Source organism: Cebus imitator, unplaced genomic scaffold, assembly GCF_001604975.1.
Source record: "Cebus imitator isolate Cc_AM_T3 unplaced genomic scaffold, Cebus_imitator-1.0 Scaffold233, whole genome shotgun sequence".
Lineage (NCBI taxonomy): Eukaryota > Metazoa > Chordata > Mammalia > Primates > Cebidae > Cebus > Cebus imitator.
The window spans coordinates 1,639,361-1,657,123 of NW_016107548.1; the positions used below are offsets into that span (position 1 = coordinate 1,639,361).

The 17,763-nt window shown below is 35.1% G+C and overlaps 1 protein-coding gene across 4 annotated transcripts in view; it reads right to left on the reverse strand.

The window, feature by feature from the left end:
* PRDM5 (PR/SET domain 5) overlaps positions 1-17,763 on the reverse strand; it is a 220,907-nt gene that overhangs the window by 83,184 nt on the left and 119,960 nt on the right. For all 4 annotated transcript variants that reach the window (XM_017497574.2, XM_017497573.2, XM_037727504.1 and 1 more), the window contains 2 exons: positions 14,598-14,682; positions 13,176-13,333 (listed from right to left, as the gene is read on the reverse strand). In XM_017497574.2, the coding sequence (XP_017353063.1) occupies positions 13,176-13,333; positions 14,598-14,682 (243 nt within the window). The remainder of the gene's footprint in view (positions 1-13,175; positions 13,334-14,597; positions 14,683-17,763) is intronic.

The following is a 17,763-nucleotide window of genomic DNA, read 5'->3' on the forward strand; positions in this document are numbered from 1 at the left end:
ATACTATTCTAAACACTTTACATAAATCATTTCATTTAATTACAACAGTGACTGGATTAATAAAACACTATTACTGACTCCAGTTTACAAATGAGAAAACTAAGGTTCAAAAAGTTGCAGTAACCTGTGAAGGTCAAACAGCATAGATCCCCCAAATGATATTAAGCATCCAGTCACATAAGAAACAAAAACATGCTGACAAACAAGAAATAATGAAAAGCCATTAACTAGATCTAAAATTCGAAACCAAAACCAAAACAATACAGCAAAAGCTGCTCACTCCACCTCTTTTATATTACACATTGGTATAAACCCATTTGGCACAAATCATTAAATGAAATCTTATTCTATGATAGATGTCAGAATAAGTCTCATAAATGCATAAAAAAAAACAAAAATTGAATTATGATCTCATATTACATAAAACAAATCATATAACAGACAGGTTTTTGTAATAAATGTGACATAAAAACAAAAAAGTAACTTAAAGAAAGGTCACTTTATTCGGAGCCTATTAATTTATATATTTCTTAGTTTAGTAGACATAATATTAAAGATACAAGCATAACCTATTAGCATAAGGTTGGTGAGAATGACATTTTCCTGTCTGGTTTTAGTTGTGAAAGATACAGAGAAAGCATGAAAGAACAGGTATTTAAGAGTCAGGATAGGGCTGCGCGTGGTGGCTCATGCATGTAATCCCAGCACTTCGGGAGGTCAAGCCAGGCAGACCACGAGGTCAGGAGATGGAGACAATACTGGCCAACATGGTGGAATTCCATCTCTACTAAAAATAAAAAAAATAGCTGGGTGTGGTGGCACATGCCTGTAATCCCAGATATTTGGGAGGCTGAGGCAGGAGAATCGCTTGAATCAGGGAGTTGGAGGTCGTTGTGAGCCAAGATCACACCACTGCACTCCAGCCTGGTGACAAAGTGAGACTCCGTCTCAAAAAAAAAAAAAAGTCAGGATAAATTACAGATAATCCAATGTGCCATTTAGCCACAGAAATGAAAATGACAGTATGGAAATACGTAGATCAATTATACAGAAAAACAAATAGGTTTCTTGTATTATATAAAATACATACACATTTAGTACAGGAAAAAATATGGTATTTAAAATTGGTAGGAAAAGAGTAGAAAGTTCAGTAAATGGCTTTGAGGCTAATGTCTAGATATTCAGGAAAAGGTAAAGTTGGGTCTACTACTCACCTTACAGTAAGAGAAACTGCAAATCAATTCAGGTATTTTTCTTAAAATGAAGAATAACACTTTAAATACACTAGAAGAAACTCTGCGTAAATTTTTAAATAACTTTTGAGTCTGGAAAGGCTTTCCAAGCAAGGTAGAAAACCATACATTGAGATGAGAGAAATAAATACAGTTAAAGCTGCAAAGCGAAAATCTTTGATGATAAAGCAAATATCTGCAACATAAAACAAAAGTGTAATGTTGCTAAGAATTTATGGCATATTAATAAGAAAAGATGAAAATGGACAAAGGGACTCCCTTCCAAACTGCACTCCTAAAATTTCATTCATCATTTTATTTTGCCCCAGGTCTGTGCTATGTACTTCATGCCTGCACTAGTGAGTCCTATTTTAGATGCTGAGCATACAGCCATGAAACAAAAAGACTGTCCTTGCTATCACAAAGCTTTTACAGTAGCAGAGGGAGAAAGACAATAAACAAATGAAAAAGTATGTACTACATTAGAAAGGGATAAATGTGATGGAGAAAAATAAAGCAAGAATGAAGACAGCAAATATTTCAGAGTATTCGGTAGCTATTTTAAATAGGTAGTCAAGAAAACTCTAGCTGAGAACGTGACATATGAGAGAAGATTTGATGGATGTGAGGGAGCAACGGCAGGTATTTGGGTGATCCAAAGCTAGCGTGATTGGAGCCACATGAAAGAAGCAGAGAATGGGGAGATACAGTCAGAAGAATGGGAGAAGTAGAGGAGGAGAAGCAAATCATGTATGGCCTGGCTGGCCAGTGGAGGAATTCTGTCTTTTATTCTAAGAGAGATGTAATTTTCTGCAGGGTTTTGAGCAGATGATGGGCACAATTCACCTGACATTTAACAGGATGCCTTGATAGGCTGTGTTGACAGCAAAATGCAGGGGACAACAAAAAGCAGAGAAGCAACAGCAGTACAGCAGTAGATAGTCACAGATGTGAAGAGAAGTAGTAGAATTCTAAGTATCTTCTGAAAGTGAACAGGTTTTGAAAAGGGACCTAGATATGAAGCATGAGACACAAAAAGGAGGAGGTAAGCACAACTCCAATATTTTTGATCTGGGCAATGCAATGATGGGTTAGCCATTAACAGATATGCAAAATAGCAGCAAGAAACCAGTTTGAGTAAAGCATCAGGGGTTCAATTTTGGACAAGTTCAAATAAGTATTGTGAGATGTCCAGTATTAGAGGTAGTTGAATATTTCAAGTCTGAATTATAAGGTATAAGATGGATATGTCAGATTACATATGGTATCAATATTTAAAGCCATGAATATGATAAAAGAATAAAAAATTAAAATAAAGATATTATCTGTGTGATTAATCAGATTGCCAAAGATGAAGATGATGGATATCATCCAGTGTTGACTAAAGAGTAAAAACAGGCAATCTTATGTACTGTAATTGAGAATAAAAATTTTCTGGGTAACAACGTAGTTCTATATACCAAAATGATAAATGTGCACATCCCTGACTGACTAATTCCCTTTATAGAAATATATCTGACAAATTTTTACACAAACTACTTATTTCAAATGAAAGGAAAATTCCTAAATGTCCATAAAAACATATAAACCTGGTTAACTAAGTGTAGTGGATATTATACTTACATATTTATTTTCTTAGATATGAAAAGTCATGTATATCATACTTTAGGTATCAAAAGGAGAATTTAAAACATAACATATAGAATACCATTTAAGCCACATACATATACACACATAGAATAGAGCCTAGGAAGACATTCTACAAGACATTGAGGAGGGTTTTTATAGGAAAGAGAGTGTTATTTGACAGAATGTTTGATTTCTTCTTTATACCTTTCTCAGACACTTGGATTTTCTACAATAAATAGCATTATTTGTTTTTAGAGCATCCAGGTAGGAACACAGGATAGCTACCATCTTCTAAAAACATATTCCTCCCTAATTCATTTTTTTCCAAATCTAGGATATAATAACTTGTGAACATGACTTAGTTGCTTGATTATGACAGAACTTGGGACAGCATAATGTCTTTTAACTGTGTTCAACCAAAGCCACAACATCTAGATATTGGCCTAAAGTCAATAATATATTTTTAGTAGTAAGATGTCTGTGCACACCCAGGTGAATAAATTCTTTTGTCAAAAAAGATGCCAGTGCCACCACCTGGGCTGGGATGGCAGAGAATCCATGCATTCAATCAACTGGAAGACGTTGAGAAGCCACCTAATTTAAGTAAGGCATAATAAGATGCTTTCATATTGTGGGTAGAGAACTTCTGTCTCCAACTATAATATAATTTACAAGTGTCAGACAAAGTTAAGCTTTTTCAAAGGTGTTTTACCCTTCAATTTTTCACCTCTAAATAATGCCAAACTTTTCACTGATTTATTGATCAAAAGATCCTTAATAACCCTATTAAGGATGTCCTGTAGGACATCCCTTTTGTATTTCAAGTCGCTGATGACACCAACATCTGCCAGTGTAACGAATGAACTAGTCCATGAAGAAGTACTATGAAATATGTATTTTCATATACCAACTCTTTTGTAGATATAAAAAAATACATAAAATCTGTTGCACTCTTTATAATACCTACTAGAATGTCCCAAAAATGCTTCGGAAGGTTTCTGGCATAATGTACATTAATTACCAGATTAATACATTTCTAGCCACACAGATCAAATATTAATTCCATGAAAATAAAATGAAATTAAGGATCATTTACAATTAAAAATTCTACTACTATCGACAATACATATTACTACATGGTAACACTATTTCTTGGTAATGGTATTTCTTCTCTGAGGTATGAGCAAACTAAGAAAACTACCTTAAAATTAGAAGAAACAACTAAAGGTAAAATAAATTTGGAGACCCATATTCTAGATGTATGTTTGCTAGAACTATTGTTTTAAAAAAGAAGGAGTTTTATTATTGAAGACTCAGGCTGCATGTCATAGCACATTACTGTCCCAGGGGGCCACACAATAAAGCTAAAGATACAAAAAATACATGACATCTGGATGTTTACAAAATTTGTGGATTAAATTTTTACTGTCAAATTTATAACTGGCTTCTTTAAAAGTACTTATCCTCACAAAAATAAATTGAAACTGGAGAGATATTGAAGAAGTCAGTTTCTTTAAGCTCAGTACTGAAATGGGCAGCTTACGCCACATAGATAAGTTAAGAGCATAAAATTTAGGTGATTTTCCTACATAACTATAGCCTTGCAGAGCCAAGTCCAACCTTCCTATTGCTTCAAAGCCACAATTTCATCAGTACAAAGTCACAATGCCAGGGAGCCAACTACTGAGTCCCCACAGCCCTAATCAGGGCAGAGGGAAGTTCCTAAGAGAAGAAGTAACAATAGACTTTCAGATGAAGCTATAGAAGGTAGCAACATAGATTCCAAGTCAGGAAAGTTTCCCCTCAACACTGGTAAGAACCATCTCTCATGTCCCTAATTAAGGATCCTTCTTACAGACACCACTTTGAACAACCACATGACCTCCCAGGCTGGCTGACTTGACCATTATTGAAAAGTTAAGCCTTTTTACAACAGCTACCACTTATTACAGCTAACTTAACAGCATGCAGAACAAGCTTATTCTCTCTTCTACAATGTATCTCTTTAAACAGATGAAAACAACAACCATGTGGCTTCACAAAACTATTCAGATAACACAAACCGGTAGTTTCACTCATGAAGATATAGTTTTCACACTCATCACAGTTATTGTAAAGGAGAATTTTCTGCACAAATTACAGAAATGTATGCAGAATTTTCTGCATAAATATAAGCAGCCTAATATTACTAACTCATGTGTAACAACTCATAGTAACTATACTAGCTCCTCTAGTAGATAACTTCTTTTCTAGGCAGGAGAGCTGAAGAAATTCATAATTTTTTAATTGAGATTTATGTATGATCCATAAAGAAATATGTAAAGATTCCTTAAAGTTCAAAGAGACAACAAGGAAGCATTTTTAGTCCTATGAAAAAAATCACATTCCATAAATATTAAAGCCAGTTCCTGAATAGGAAATAGTTTTCTATATAACATAAATGTGTAGAATTTTTACAGGTACTAAAATGGTAATAGGATTCCAAAAATTTGGTGAATATTGAGTCAGGCAAGATAAATAAAACAGATGGATGGATAGATAGATTTAGCCATGTGTGGTGGTACACACTACTCAGGAGGCTGAGGTGGAAGACTGGGTCAGCCTGGGAGGGAGAGGCTGCAGTGAGCAGAGATTGTGCCACTGCACTCCAGCCTGGTGATGGAGCAAGACCCTGCCCAAAACAAACAAACAAACAAACAAAAAACAACCAAACAAAAACAGAAAAAAACACAGACACTATTTTACTCATCATAATATGTAATGAGAATCACTTTTTAATTCTCATTTTAATGGGTAGGAGTATCTAAATATAACACAGACTCCCTACTTGAGCCAGAAATTCCACACCTGGAATCTATGCACAGAAAGACTCCTAGCATAGTTCTAAAGTTTTATGTAAAAGGATATTCACTTGCACTATTGTTCAAAATAGCAGTGGTTGCAAAAATATAAGTAGATTTATATGAACATAAGCATCCCTCCAAATCATATGTTGAGGCAAAGTAGGTTCCTGAATGATATATATGTGTCATAATACCAGTTACATTTAAATATACTTATCTCCCAGATGGGCAGCTGAAACTTTCCATTTTTCTCCAAACTCGCCTAAAGTAACTTCCTCTTACACAAAAACATTACCATGAAATGCAAACGTTACTAGAGATTTTATAGGAGATATGAAGGAGGTGCCTTCTATGGTAGAATACTTCAGTTGAAAACTTCCTGTCTAATCTAATACTTTGAAATTTCTTCTCCGCCTCAGGCCATTGAGTGACACCTCATTTTCTCTTTTCCATTCCAATGGCCACCTTTTCCAATTCTGACCCTCACCCTCTGGCTCTGCCACCCAACCACTACCAACTCTCACTGCTATGGACTCATTTGTGTCCCACCAAAATCCATGTTGCATCCTAACCCCCAACGTGATGGTATTAGGAGGTGGGGCCTCTAGGAAGTAATTAGGTTCTAAAGGTGGACCCTTTGTGAACTGGATTACTGTCCTTTTCAGAAGAGATAGGAGAGCTTGCACTTCCTCTTTTTCCCTCATGTGAGGAGACAAGAAGACAGACATCTGCAAACCAGGAAGCGGGCCCTCACTAGATACTAGATTTGCCAGCACCTTGATCTTACTCTATTCAGCTTCTAGAACTGTGAAAAATAAATGTTTGTTGTTTAAAACCCCCAGCCCAAGGTATTTTGTTATAGCAGCTTAAATTGAAGACACACACTATCTCATAACCAATCTTCCATGTGCAAACCCATTACAAATGGTGACCTGAAGTATGTCAAAGGCATTATAAAAAAGATAAAATTTGTGTTTTCCTCAGTCTACAAAATATCTTCTAGTTAGGGTCACTGGCCTTCATATATAGTGGTGGATGTGGTAATAATTAAATAATGTATACCGTATTTACTGTATTGAGGTAAGTCACTCCACTGGTGAGGGGACTGAAACCATGGCAGGCAGGAGAAGGTAGCTATAGGAAAGGTTCACAACCCAAGTTCCACAATTGACTATCATGAACGTATGTATGATTTTAAAGTTATTTTCATAAGACATCTACTAAAAGAGCAAGAAATACTGGAACCCCTGTATACTGTTGGTTGAAATGTAAATTAGCATATCCATTACAGAAAACAGTATGATAGTTTATGGAAAAGTTAAAACTAGGACTACCATGTGATCTAGCAGCCCCACTTCTGGGTACAGCTTCAAAGAAAGTGAAATCACCCTGTCAAAGAGGCACCTATGCTCCCATGTTCATTGAGTAACAGCCAAGATATTAAACCACTGACAGATGAATGGCTAAAGAAAATGTGGTATGTAGACACAATGTAATGCTATTCAGCCTTAAAAAAGAAAGAAGTCCTGTCATCTTTTACAACATTGATGAACGTGGAGGGCATTATGGTAAATGAATAAGACAGGCACAGAAGGCCAAATACTGCAGGATCTCTCTTACATGTGTAATCTAAAAAGGCTGAACACATAGAAGCAGAGAGTAGAATGGTGCTTGCCAGGGACTAAGGGTAGAGGTGAAGGGACAGGGGAAGGGAAGAATGAGAAGATGTTGGTCAAGGGATACAAAGTTTCAGTTACACAGGGTAAGTAATTTCTAGAGATGTATACTATAGCAGAGGGTCCCCAACCCTGCTATACCCAACCCTACAGTACCAGCCCATGGCCTTTTAGGAACCAGGCCACACGGCAGAAGGTGAGTGGCGGGCAAGTGAGTGAAGCTTCATCTGTATTTACAGGCACGTCCCATCACTCATGTTACCACCTGAGCTCCACCTCCTGTCAGATCAGTGGTGGCATTAGATTCTCATAGAAGCATTAACCCTATTGTGAACTGTGCATGTAAGGGTTGTAGGCTGCATGCTCCTTAAGAGAATCTAATGCCTGATGATCTGCCACTGTCTCCCATCACCCATAGATGGGACCATCTAGTTGCAGGAAAAAAAGCTCAGGGTTCCCACTGATTCTACATTATAGTGGGTTGTATAATTATTTCATTATATTTTACAGTGTAATAATAATAGGAATAAAGTGCACAATAAATGTAATGCACTTGAATCATCCCAAAACCACCCCCTGCCCAACACTGGTCCATGGAAAAACTGTCTTCCATGAACTGGTCCCTGGCATCAAGAAAGCTGGGGACTGCAGTGGTATAGCACTGTGGCTACATTTAGTAATAATGTGTTGTATACTTGAAGACTGCTAAGAAAGTAGATCTTTATTTTAATTGACACATAAAAATTGTATTTATATGGTATACAACATGATGTTTAGTGAAATGGCTAAATCAAGCTAATTAACACATCCACTATCTCACATGCTTATCCTTTTTTGGTAGTGAGAACCCTTAAAATTAACAGAATAGATTTTGGATGTTTTCACTACAAAAGAGATAATATGTAAATAATGAATATGTTAATTAGGTGGTAATCATTTCACAATGTGTGTGTGTGTGTGCGTGTGTGTATACATATATACACACAGGCACACACACACACACACACACACATTACATTGTACACCACAAACATATACAAATTTCACTCATCATTATGCCTCAATAAAGAAAAAAATGTAAAAAAAAATGTTTTAAATCGTACATTGCTATCTCATCATCAACTGAAGAAAAAGAACAATTAAAATCAGGTAAGCAATTTGCCATTAGCTAAATAAGCTTTGGATAGTGACCTGTATCTGTGGTTCCTTCTGTCAGGTTCAAATCCTGCATGTCCCTCATAATGTGTGCAGCTTGTGATTTTGTATAATACAGCAATACCTTAAATGAATGGGCACTATCTCTCCTGCAGCATCACAAAAGAAGAGTAACCTGATGCAAAAGCTAAAGGAAAGAGTGGCTGTACTCTGTTGAGTGAACATCTCTCAGTCTCCAAGATAACATCTTTCCAGGAAATTGTGAAGAACTTTTTTTTTTCACTACGGTAAACTTAAACCATACAGCAAATCACACTGCCATGTGTGTACCTATGCAACAATCTTGCATGTTCTACACATGTACCCCAAAACCTAAAATGCAATAAAAATAAATAAATAAATAAATAAATGCAGATAAAAAAGTAACTGGCAGAAAAATTTAATGAGCCAGTTGAGACCAATAAATAAATAAATAAATAAACCATATATTTTTATTTTAGAATGTAATTCATGATGTTCTATACCCAAAGGATTATAAATCATTATACTATAAAGACACATGCACACATCGATTTATTGTGGCACTGTGCACAATAGCAAAGTCTTGAAACTAACCCAAATACCAATAGACTAGATAAAGAAAATGTGGCACATATACACCATGGAATACTATGCAGCCATAAAAAAGGATGCGTTCATGTCCTTTCCAGGGACAAGGATGAAACTGGAAACCACCATTCTCAGCAAATTATCACAAGAACAGAAACAAAACACTGAATGTTCTCACTCATAAGTAGGAGTTGAACAATGAGAACACATGGGCAAAGGGAGGGGAACATCACACACCAATGCCTGTTGAGGGGTAGGGGAATAGGGAAGGGATAGCATTAGGAGAAATACCTAATGTAGATGACAGTTGGATGTGTGCAGCAAACCACCACAGCATGTGTATACCTATGTAACAAGCCTGCCCCTTCTGCACATGTATCTTAAAACTTAAAGTATAAAAATAAAATAATAATAATAATTAGAATCTAAACCATATTTGTGGGGAAAAACTTCTTACTTTAAGGTCTAATAAAATTTATCCCAGGCAGAGTGAACTGTATTGCCTTTTATCTTGTTTGACTACGACTAGATAAGTAATTCTAACTCCAAAACTGAACACACACACACACACACACACACACACACACACACACACATGTATTATTTTATTGAATGACCCTTTACTCTATTTTCTATTCTATTTTTTAATGGCCAGTCATCACTCAGTAAACTGATTTCAAGACCCACAAAGCAGTCATGGCCCAGAATTTGAAAAAGAATTCATGAGACATTAAGGCCCAAAAGGAATTATTCCAGGAGAAGTTTTGACTAGATTTCCTCATAAGCCTCTAAAGTTTCATCCCTGGAAGTCTATGTAAAAGGTCAGAAAAAAAAAAAATCCTTTATTTGAACAGATACACACCTGTCCCCCAGGAGCTTCTTTATGACTTCATCAGGGCAAAACCCCTCCATAATCACTTCCATCATCAAGCAAGTAGTGCCAGCTCTAGGATCCAAGGTTCAGTACATCTAAACATGTATCCTATAGCGGGAGGAGGGAAGCACTGTATACCACCCAAATTTTGCTTTGCATTATATATGATAGGGAACACAATGGAGGGTGAAGACTAATAGAGCTTCTAATTGGTCAAATTGTGATTTAAAGAATCAAAGTATATTTGAATCCAGATAAATGATTTTTTTGGCTAGATCCTAAAATACAACTATAATTCAGATAAAATCATTGTCAGAAAAATGAAGGAAAAGAAAAAGTAACCTACTGAACCCACATAACTGGCAAGATGATGAAATGAGTAACTAAATTTTCAAAATAAAAACCACCCCTTTAAAATTTCTCTTTATGCTGGCTGGGCACTGTGGCTCATGTCTGTAATCCCAACATTTTAGGAGGCCAAGGCAGGCAGACTGCTTGACATCATGAGTTCTGGACCAGCCTGGCCAACATGGTGAAACCCCATCTCTATTAAAAATATATTTTGTAAAAATACAAAAAAAATATATACTCTATTAGTTAGGCATGGTGGAGTATGCCTGTAATTCCAGCTACTTGGAAGGCTGAGGCACAAGAATCACTTGAACTTGTGAGGCAGAGGCTTCAGTGAGCCAAGATTGCACCACTGCACTTCAAGTCATGAATGTAGTTGACATTTCATAAGGAGCAACAGTGTGAGAATCCATTTCAAAAAATAAAAATAAATAAATAAAATTTCTCTATATGCTATCATAATCACAATGAAAAATAATATTACATTTTTCAAGCAAGTCTAAATGTTAAAAGAGAAAAACCAATCCAAAATAACTCAAATAAGTATAATAAAAATGTATATATTATATACTCAAATAAACAAAAGAATCATTAATTCATTTAAAGTAACAAACCTTGAACATACAAAAATATAAGGATCATACTGACTCTTAACCTTTTTTTCTGATTTCTGTGGCATATCCTTACTTTTATGTTTTCCAACTAGCCATTAATGATTGTGATGGAAGAAAAGATTGATCTTCTGTTTTTATATGATTCTTGGAGAATATTTCAGGTATTTTCATATAACAATGCCAAATATAGGCTAGGATCATAACACTGTAAGAAACACATTTGTCTAGGGCAGAAGGATTGAATGTGTTTTCCACTTTGGAAATTATAGGCATCATTGCTTCTATGCTTCCTAAGATATCATTATTAGTTTTATATGATTTATGGCTTAAAGTATGAGAGATGGTGCAAAGATCCTGTGCCAAATTCCCATATGGTATATAACATGAGCCAAACTGTGAAAAACTCATAAATGTGGATAGATCAGTTTCATCAAAGAAAGGAATAAGAGGGTTCCAGAGACTGAACAGGAAACTAGCCAGATAATTTCTTACAGTCATGTAATTCCAAAGCAGCAGTAATGAATGCAGTCCTGTCCTGACTATACAATGCCTGAGGTACACATAAAGATGGTAAGGAAGAAATTAGGCAGAGACAATTTAAGACACTATAACAACACTGTTTATTCTTTGGTAAATCTGCCTTTTTATTTCTCTTTTTGGACTAAAGCTGAAATTGGTATTACAGTTTTTAAATGATTTCAAAAGAGATAAAATAAAGTCTTTGGAAGTATCCCATAAATGTAATAATTATAATCCCCATGGAGTATAACTGAAAAAATAACAAGTTATTTTTTAAAAGATCATATACCTGTTATTTAACAGCATACTAAAATACATCAAGCAAAATCAATAAGCAAATATTTTGTATATTACAAAAATGTTTTTACATGTATTTCTAAGATGTTGGATATCTTTGGACAAATTTCCTGAATTCAATTCAAGCATTATGTATTATCTACATGATACATTCTGAAACAAGAACTTGAGCAAAGGTAAAATATAAGAGATGAAAACAAAAATCAACAGAAGAAACTAGGACATTAATAACTTGAAGAAAAAGAGGAAGGTAGAGAGAAGGAAAGAGAAGGTTACACAGAAGGAAGGCAAATATTTAGTTGTTTTAGGTATGGTTAATGCAGATAAAAGGATAAAAAGATGGAGAAGTAGGTTGAGGTCATGATCTAGAGAACTCTGAATGACAGGTGAAGGTGTACATACTATCACATATGCAGGCACTGGCAATCTACTTTTAACATTAGAGTATGAGAGTGATATACTAGAGTGATGCTTTGGGACGATTTGCCTGGTAGGACTGATTGCAGCAAGAAGTGACAAGCCTAATTAGATGAGTATTAAAGCAATCCAGAGGAAAAATAATCACGATGTTGGAATGGTAAAGGAAGGGATGATTGTGAAGGTGATGAGATACTGAAAAGGGTAGAGTCTTTATATCTGGCTTCTAATTTTATAATGAGACCAATACTGAATAAAGAGACTAGGATAATTACATGCTTTTGTCATTAAAAGAGGAAACTCCAAAAGAGAAGTTATCTCGGGCAAGGAGAATGAAAAAGCCATTCTGGGGCATGCTGAATTCATTATGTCTAAAAGATGCCCAGTCATAAATGTGAGTCTGAAACTTGGGATTAAAGAAAATAAATCATTTGGAATTCATCAGCATGGTGTTGATAGCAGAAGTCTTGGATGTAGCTGACATTTCTTAAGGAGAGAGAACACAGAAGTTCACAGGCAAAGGATCCAGAATAACCTTCTGAGTGGAAAGGAATTCAAAAATGTTCACAGAAATTGGCAGAAGCATACTACAAGGATCCCGAGGATGAAGGGAATTTCAAAAAGATAATGTAAATGAAAGTATCAAACCTTATGGAAAGAAGGAACAGAATAAAGACTTTGTAATTACTAAATCCCATGGCCTACAAATTAATTTAATAACTATGTTAAGAAAAACTAGGCACTCTGCTTATGAGGACAGTTTCAAAAGAGAATGGAAGACAGAAAGGAGGCTGTGAGGGGTTATGGCTCAAGTGAGTGATACAATGCAGAAGATCTTCCCCAGTCATTCCATCATATACAGTAGGTACCAGATATGCAAAAGCTTTTTCAAAAGATAAAAACTGAAAATCACAGCAGCAAATCCATAAAAATCAGTAATAATATTAATAAGTTTTTACCTTCTTATGATTCTTGTAAACATTTCTGTGGGCAAATCCCTTTCCACAAAGTTTGCATTTGTAAGGTTTGTCTTCACTGTGTATTACTTTATGAGCACCCACTTGATCAAGCCTCTTGAAAGACTTATTACAAATCTCGCATTTATAGGGTCGTTTTTCTAAAAAAAAAAAATGAGTGCAGACAATCTCATATATATATATATATATGTGCGTGTGCGTGTGTATATATATATATATGTAAAGGAACATCCTTACCTTACGTTACTTCTTATGGTAAGTAAACTAAAGTATGGTCAAACAACTAAAAAACATCTTCCACCCAGTCTACCTATATTAGGACAAATGTGCCTACTACCAAACGAAATATGAGCTTGTTATTTTACAGATGTATTTTGAATTTTGAAAGTGACTTAGATATAAAGAAACTGTTTAAATTTATGGAAGAAATCCTACTTCCAGATGAAAACCATGCTGATACGTGAGAGTTTATATCAGTGTCAGGGCCTCAAATGCAGAAAGTGACCGGACAGGGTTGGAGGTAAAGAACAGAGCTGCCTCCCCCCGGGCCACACAGGCCTCATGGAGGCAGAGCTTCCAATGATCAACAGGAACCAAAGATTTAGATTGGCATGTAAAATCCGTATTTATGCAATATCTATATAACATTGACACTGAAATAAAAAATACACAACATGTATCAAATAAACATACCTACAAGATAACAGGTTTTGATCTCTGATTTTAAATTACTAAAACACTCATATGTATCTACAAAGTGCATATTCAAAAACATTCTGACTTCAACCACCTTAAATTATAGACTTCTTAAACTCTAGAGACTCCATAAAGTAAAAATTATTTTTGGAGCTGATTTTCTAAGTCTGCATTAAGTAAAACAGATCTATTCCTAAAACTTGCTTAAATGAAACTATAGCTTTAAAAATTTATATACTCAAAATGTATTTATAGATTTCCTATTAACATTTATTAGTACCTTAGCTAGAATGTAAAAGTATCTAGGAATGCAGGAATTATAATTTTTGTATATCTACTAAATGCCAGACACTTTGCTAGCACAATACCTAAATGATCTCATTTAACCTTCAGGGTTAATTTGAAAGGTAGGCACCAGTATCCCATTTCACAGATGAAAAATAAAGAAACTGAAGCTCAAGGACAAATAAGTGACAAATTACATGGTGATTCTGAAGATTTTTGATATCATTTACTCGAAACACCTTTGCTCTGTAAATAAGCTGAGGTCTAGAGAATTAAGTAACTTGTTCATAATCATATGGCTAGTAAATGTCCAAAGTAGAATTTATATCTAGGGCCCCTGATTACTGCTCTTAGAGTTTATAAAAGTGACAATGTAATTGTTTTGTAATGATATCCATATAAACAAAAAAGTATATAGTTTACCTGAGTGGGTGATCATATGACGTTTTAGCTGATTAGCTGAAATAAATTTCTTCATACATTCTTGACAATCAAATATCTCATGAATCTGCAAAAGTTAAACAGACAGTTAAATCAACTGTCAAAGCCTAATAAATTACATAGCTCTAAAGCAAAAGTGTAAACATGTGACTAGTTTCTACTGCAATACCCAGACTATATATTATAATTCAGCCCTAATTTATTCACACTAACCTATATACATTGAAAATACAATGCACATAAGTTATCTAGTAAAAAAATATCATTTGAGGCATAGGAGTCATAGTCCTTAAAAATGTAATATAACTGTCCTATTTAGTACATATTAAATTTATGCTATGTAAAAATTATACCTAATATATAATAACTCTTTTGTTATGCACAAATTTGGACTTGGAAATATGTAGCGTCCACTTAATAATACTCCCTTTACAGTAGTCAACAATATTTTAAACTTAAATGTACATGTAGAGAGTGCAACATTAATTACAGTAAAAGACTGAAGAGATAGGATTCTGAAAAGCATTTAGTTCACAATAAAAGTTTCACATGAGCCAGATTCAGTGACTCACATTTATAAACCCAGCATTTTGGGAGGCCAAGGCAGAAGGATTACTTGAGCGCAAGAGTTTGAGACTAGCCTGGACAACAAAGTGAGACCTTGTCCCTATAAAAAAATAAAAAATAAATTAGCCAGATGTGGTGGCACATGTTTGTGGTCACAGCTACATAGGAGGCTGAAGCAGGATGATCGTTTGAACCTGGGAACTTGAGGCTTCAGTGAGCTGTGTTCATATTATTGCATTCCAGCGTGGGTGACAGAGTGAGACTCTGTCTCAAAAAAAAAGTCTCACATGACAGGAACACTACAATTTTAAAAATGAGGAAATCTAGTCAAAGGATCCAAAGTAGCAGATATGTAGGATGAATAACTCTAAAGATTTAATGGACAATATGAAGATTACAATTAATAATAGCGTATTATAGTCAGGATTTTTGCTAAATGAGATTATAGTTGCTCTGTGCCACAGGAGGAAAAATGGGTAACTATGTGAGATAAAGGATGCATTAATATGTTTCACTAAAATAACCATTTTAACTATATGTGAATCTCATGACATTATGTTGTATAACTTAAATATACAGAATAAAATTTGTGTTAAAAGCACAATAAGGGAGGATATAACTTTAGTAAACAATTGGCTAATATAAATATTACAATTGAATATTAAATTAGTTCTTTCCCTCCCAGACACTAACACCGAGAAACTGGATAGGTGGTATAAAAAGTAGAAGTCTAGTTATTCAGAAACAAAGTATTCAATTCTAAAAGGAATGTATTACATATTATATTAGAAATATTCATCAACCCAATGAACAACATCATAACGGTACCTTGCTAAATATTCAAAAATGGTTGTGGTGAAGTCATGTTTTTGTTTCAACCTCATTAAAGGTCCAGCTTAAAATACTAAATCCCAGAGAAGCAAAGGCCCTTGTGCAAAAAGCCAAGACAGTGTCCCTGCAGAATAACTAGGAACAACAGTGCAGAGTGAAAGAGCTAGGCAAAAGTCCTTGAGCTGGTACAGCACATCAGTAATGAGTGGAGGACTCTGCTGGCCCCTGATAAATGGTTCTCTTGATATAAGTGGCCATAGAAGGCCTCAAGGCAGGGAAACAGATGCTGGGACAAGGCTGACAGATCCCAGGCCTGCAGCCCATAGCTTAATTCAATGCCTAAGCACGTGGCAGGTTGAAGGCTGCCAACCAGCCTCTGCTTCTGTCAGGTCTGACTCTGGATGAGTCATTAAATTCAGTTACGTAAAGCAGGGAAAAAGTAGAGAAACAAAGCAGAAGCCAAAATATGTCATTCCACAAGAGTCTGACTTATCTCTCCTGCTTAGATGCAATAGCATCTATGAGGGGATATCTGGAGTCCAAAGAGTTCCTTTATAAAGCATGTGGGCTCTGCACGATGGCCTGCATGCCTGCACAAGGGTTTGGAATGCTAGTGCCCCAAAGCACAGAAGAAAACCTTCCAGCCCGAGGCATGTTAAAGGCAGCCTCTCCAATCATCAAAGACTATCACAGTGGCTTCAGTTCAACATCTGTGTTTGAGGACCAGTGATATGACTTGTAACGTTAATTTAAATATAGTAAAAGCAGATTTATATAATTAAACTCTATGTTTCTGAAATATATACTATATAATTTTATAATGACAAACAAGATAGTCTAAGAGATATCATACCTTCCGAGTCATATATAAATGAAAACTTTTGCTTGTTTTCATTTTTAATGTTAAAATGGTATTGATGTAGAAAATCATAAAAAATATTAATCCATATATAAGGTAGAAACTGTTAAAGAAAACACTGTTTGTTTCATTTTTAAATGAAATGCTGTTCGCTTCTTAACTCTCATGGCCTCAACATGAAACATTTTTCAAGGTTGAATTAAACGGATATTTCCAACATTATAAACAGAACATCTACTATATACTAACGTATTTTTGTACTGACTATCTCATTTATAGTGAAAAATTCAAGTCAAAGCTATTTTTAATATTCCTTAAAAGTCTTAATGAAAAGATCATATTTAAAGTGAAAATGACAAATAATACTATTTAATTATGCCAAATGCTAAAGTATATTTTTATGAGATTTTATAAAATGTACAGTGTACCAAATTAATTTGGAATGTAATATTTTAAAATTTGAACTCCCAAATTATTTTCAAGAAGACTCACAACATACCCTATCATTATATGAGATAATATATAATAATTTAAGATACTAGACTACTGTAATCCCAGCACTTTGGGAGGCCAAGGCGGGTGGATCATGAGGTCCGGAGACTGAGACCATCCTGGCCAACATGGTGAAACCTCGTCTCTACTAAAAATACAAAAAAATTAGCTGGGTGTGGTGGCACACACCTGTATTCCCAGCTACTCGGGAGGCTGAGGCAGGAGAATTGCTTGAACCCAGGAGGCGGAGATTGCAGTGAGCTGAGATAGTGCCACTGCACTAAAGTCTTGGCGACAGTGCAAGACTCTGTCTCAAAAAAAAATAAAAAAGATACCAGACTATACTATAATTTGGCAGTCATAAAGCATCATTTACTAGCAAGGCGAAATACTGCAACC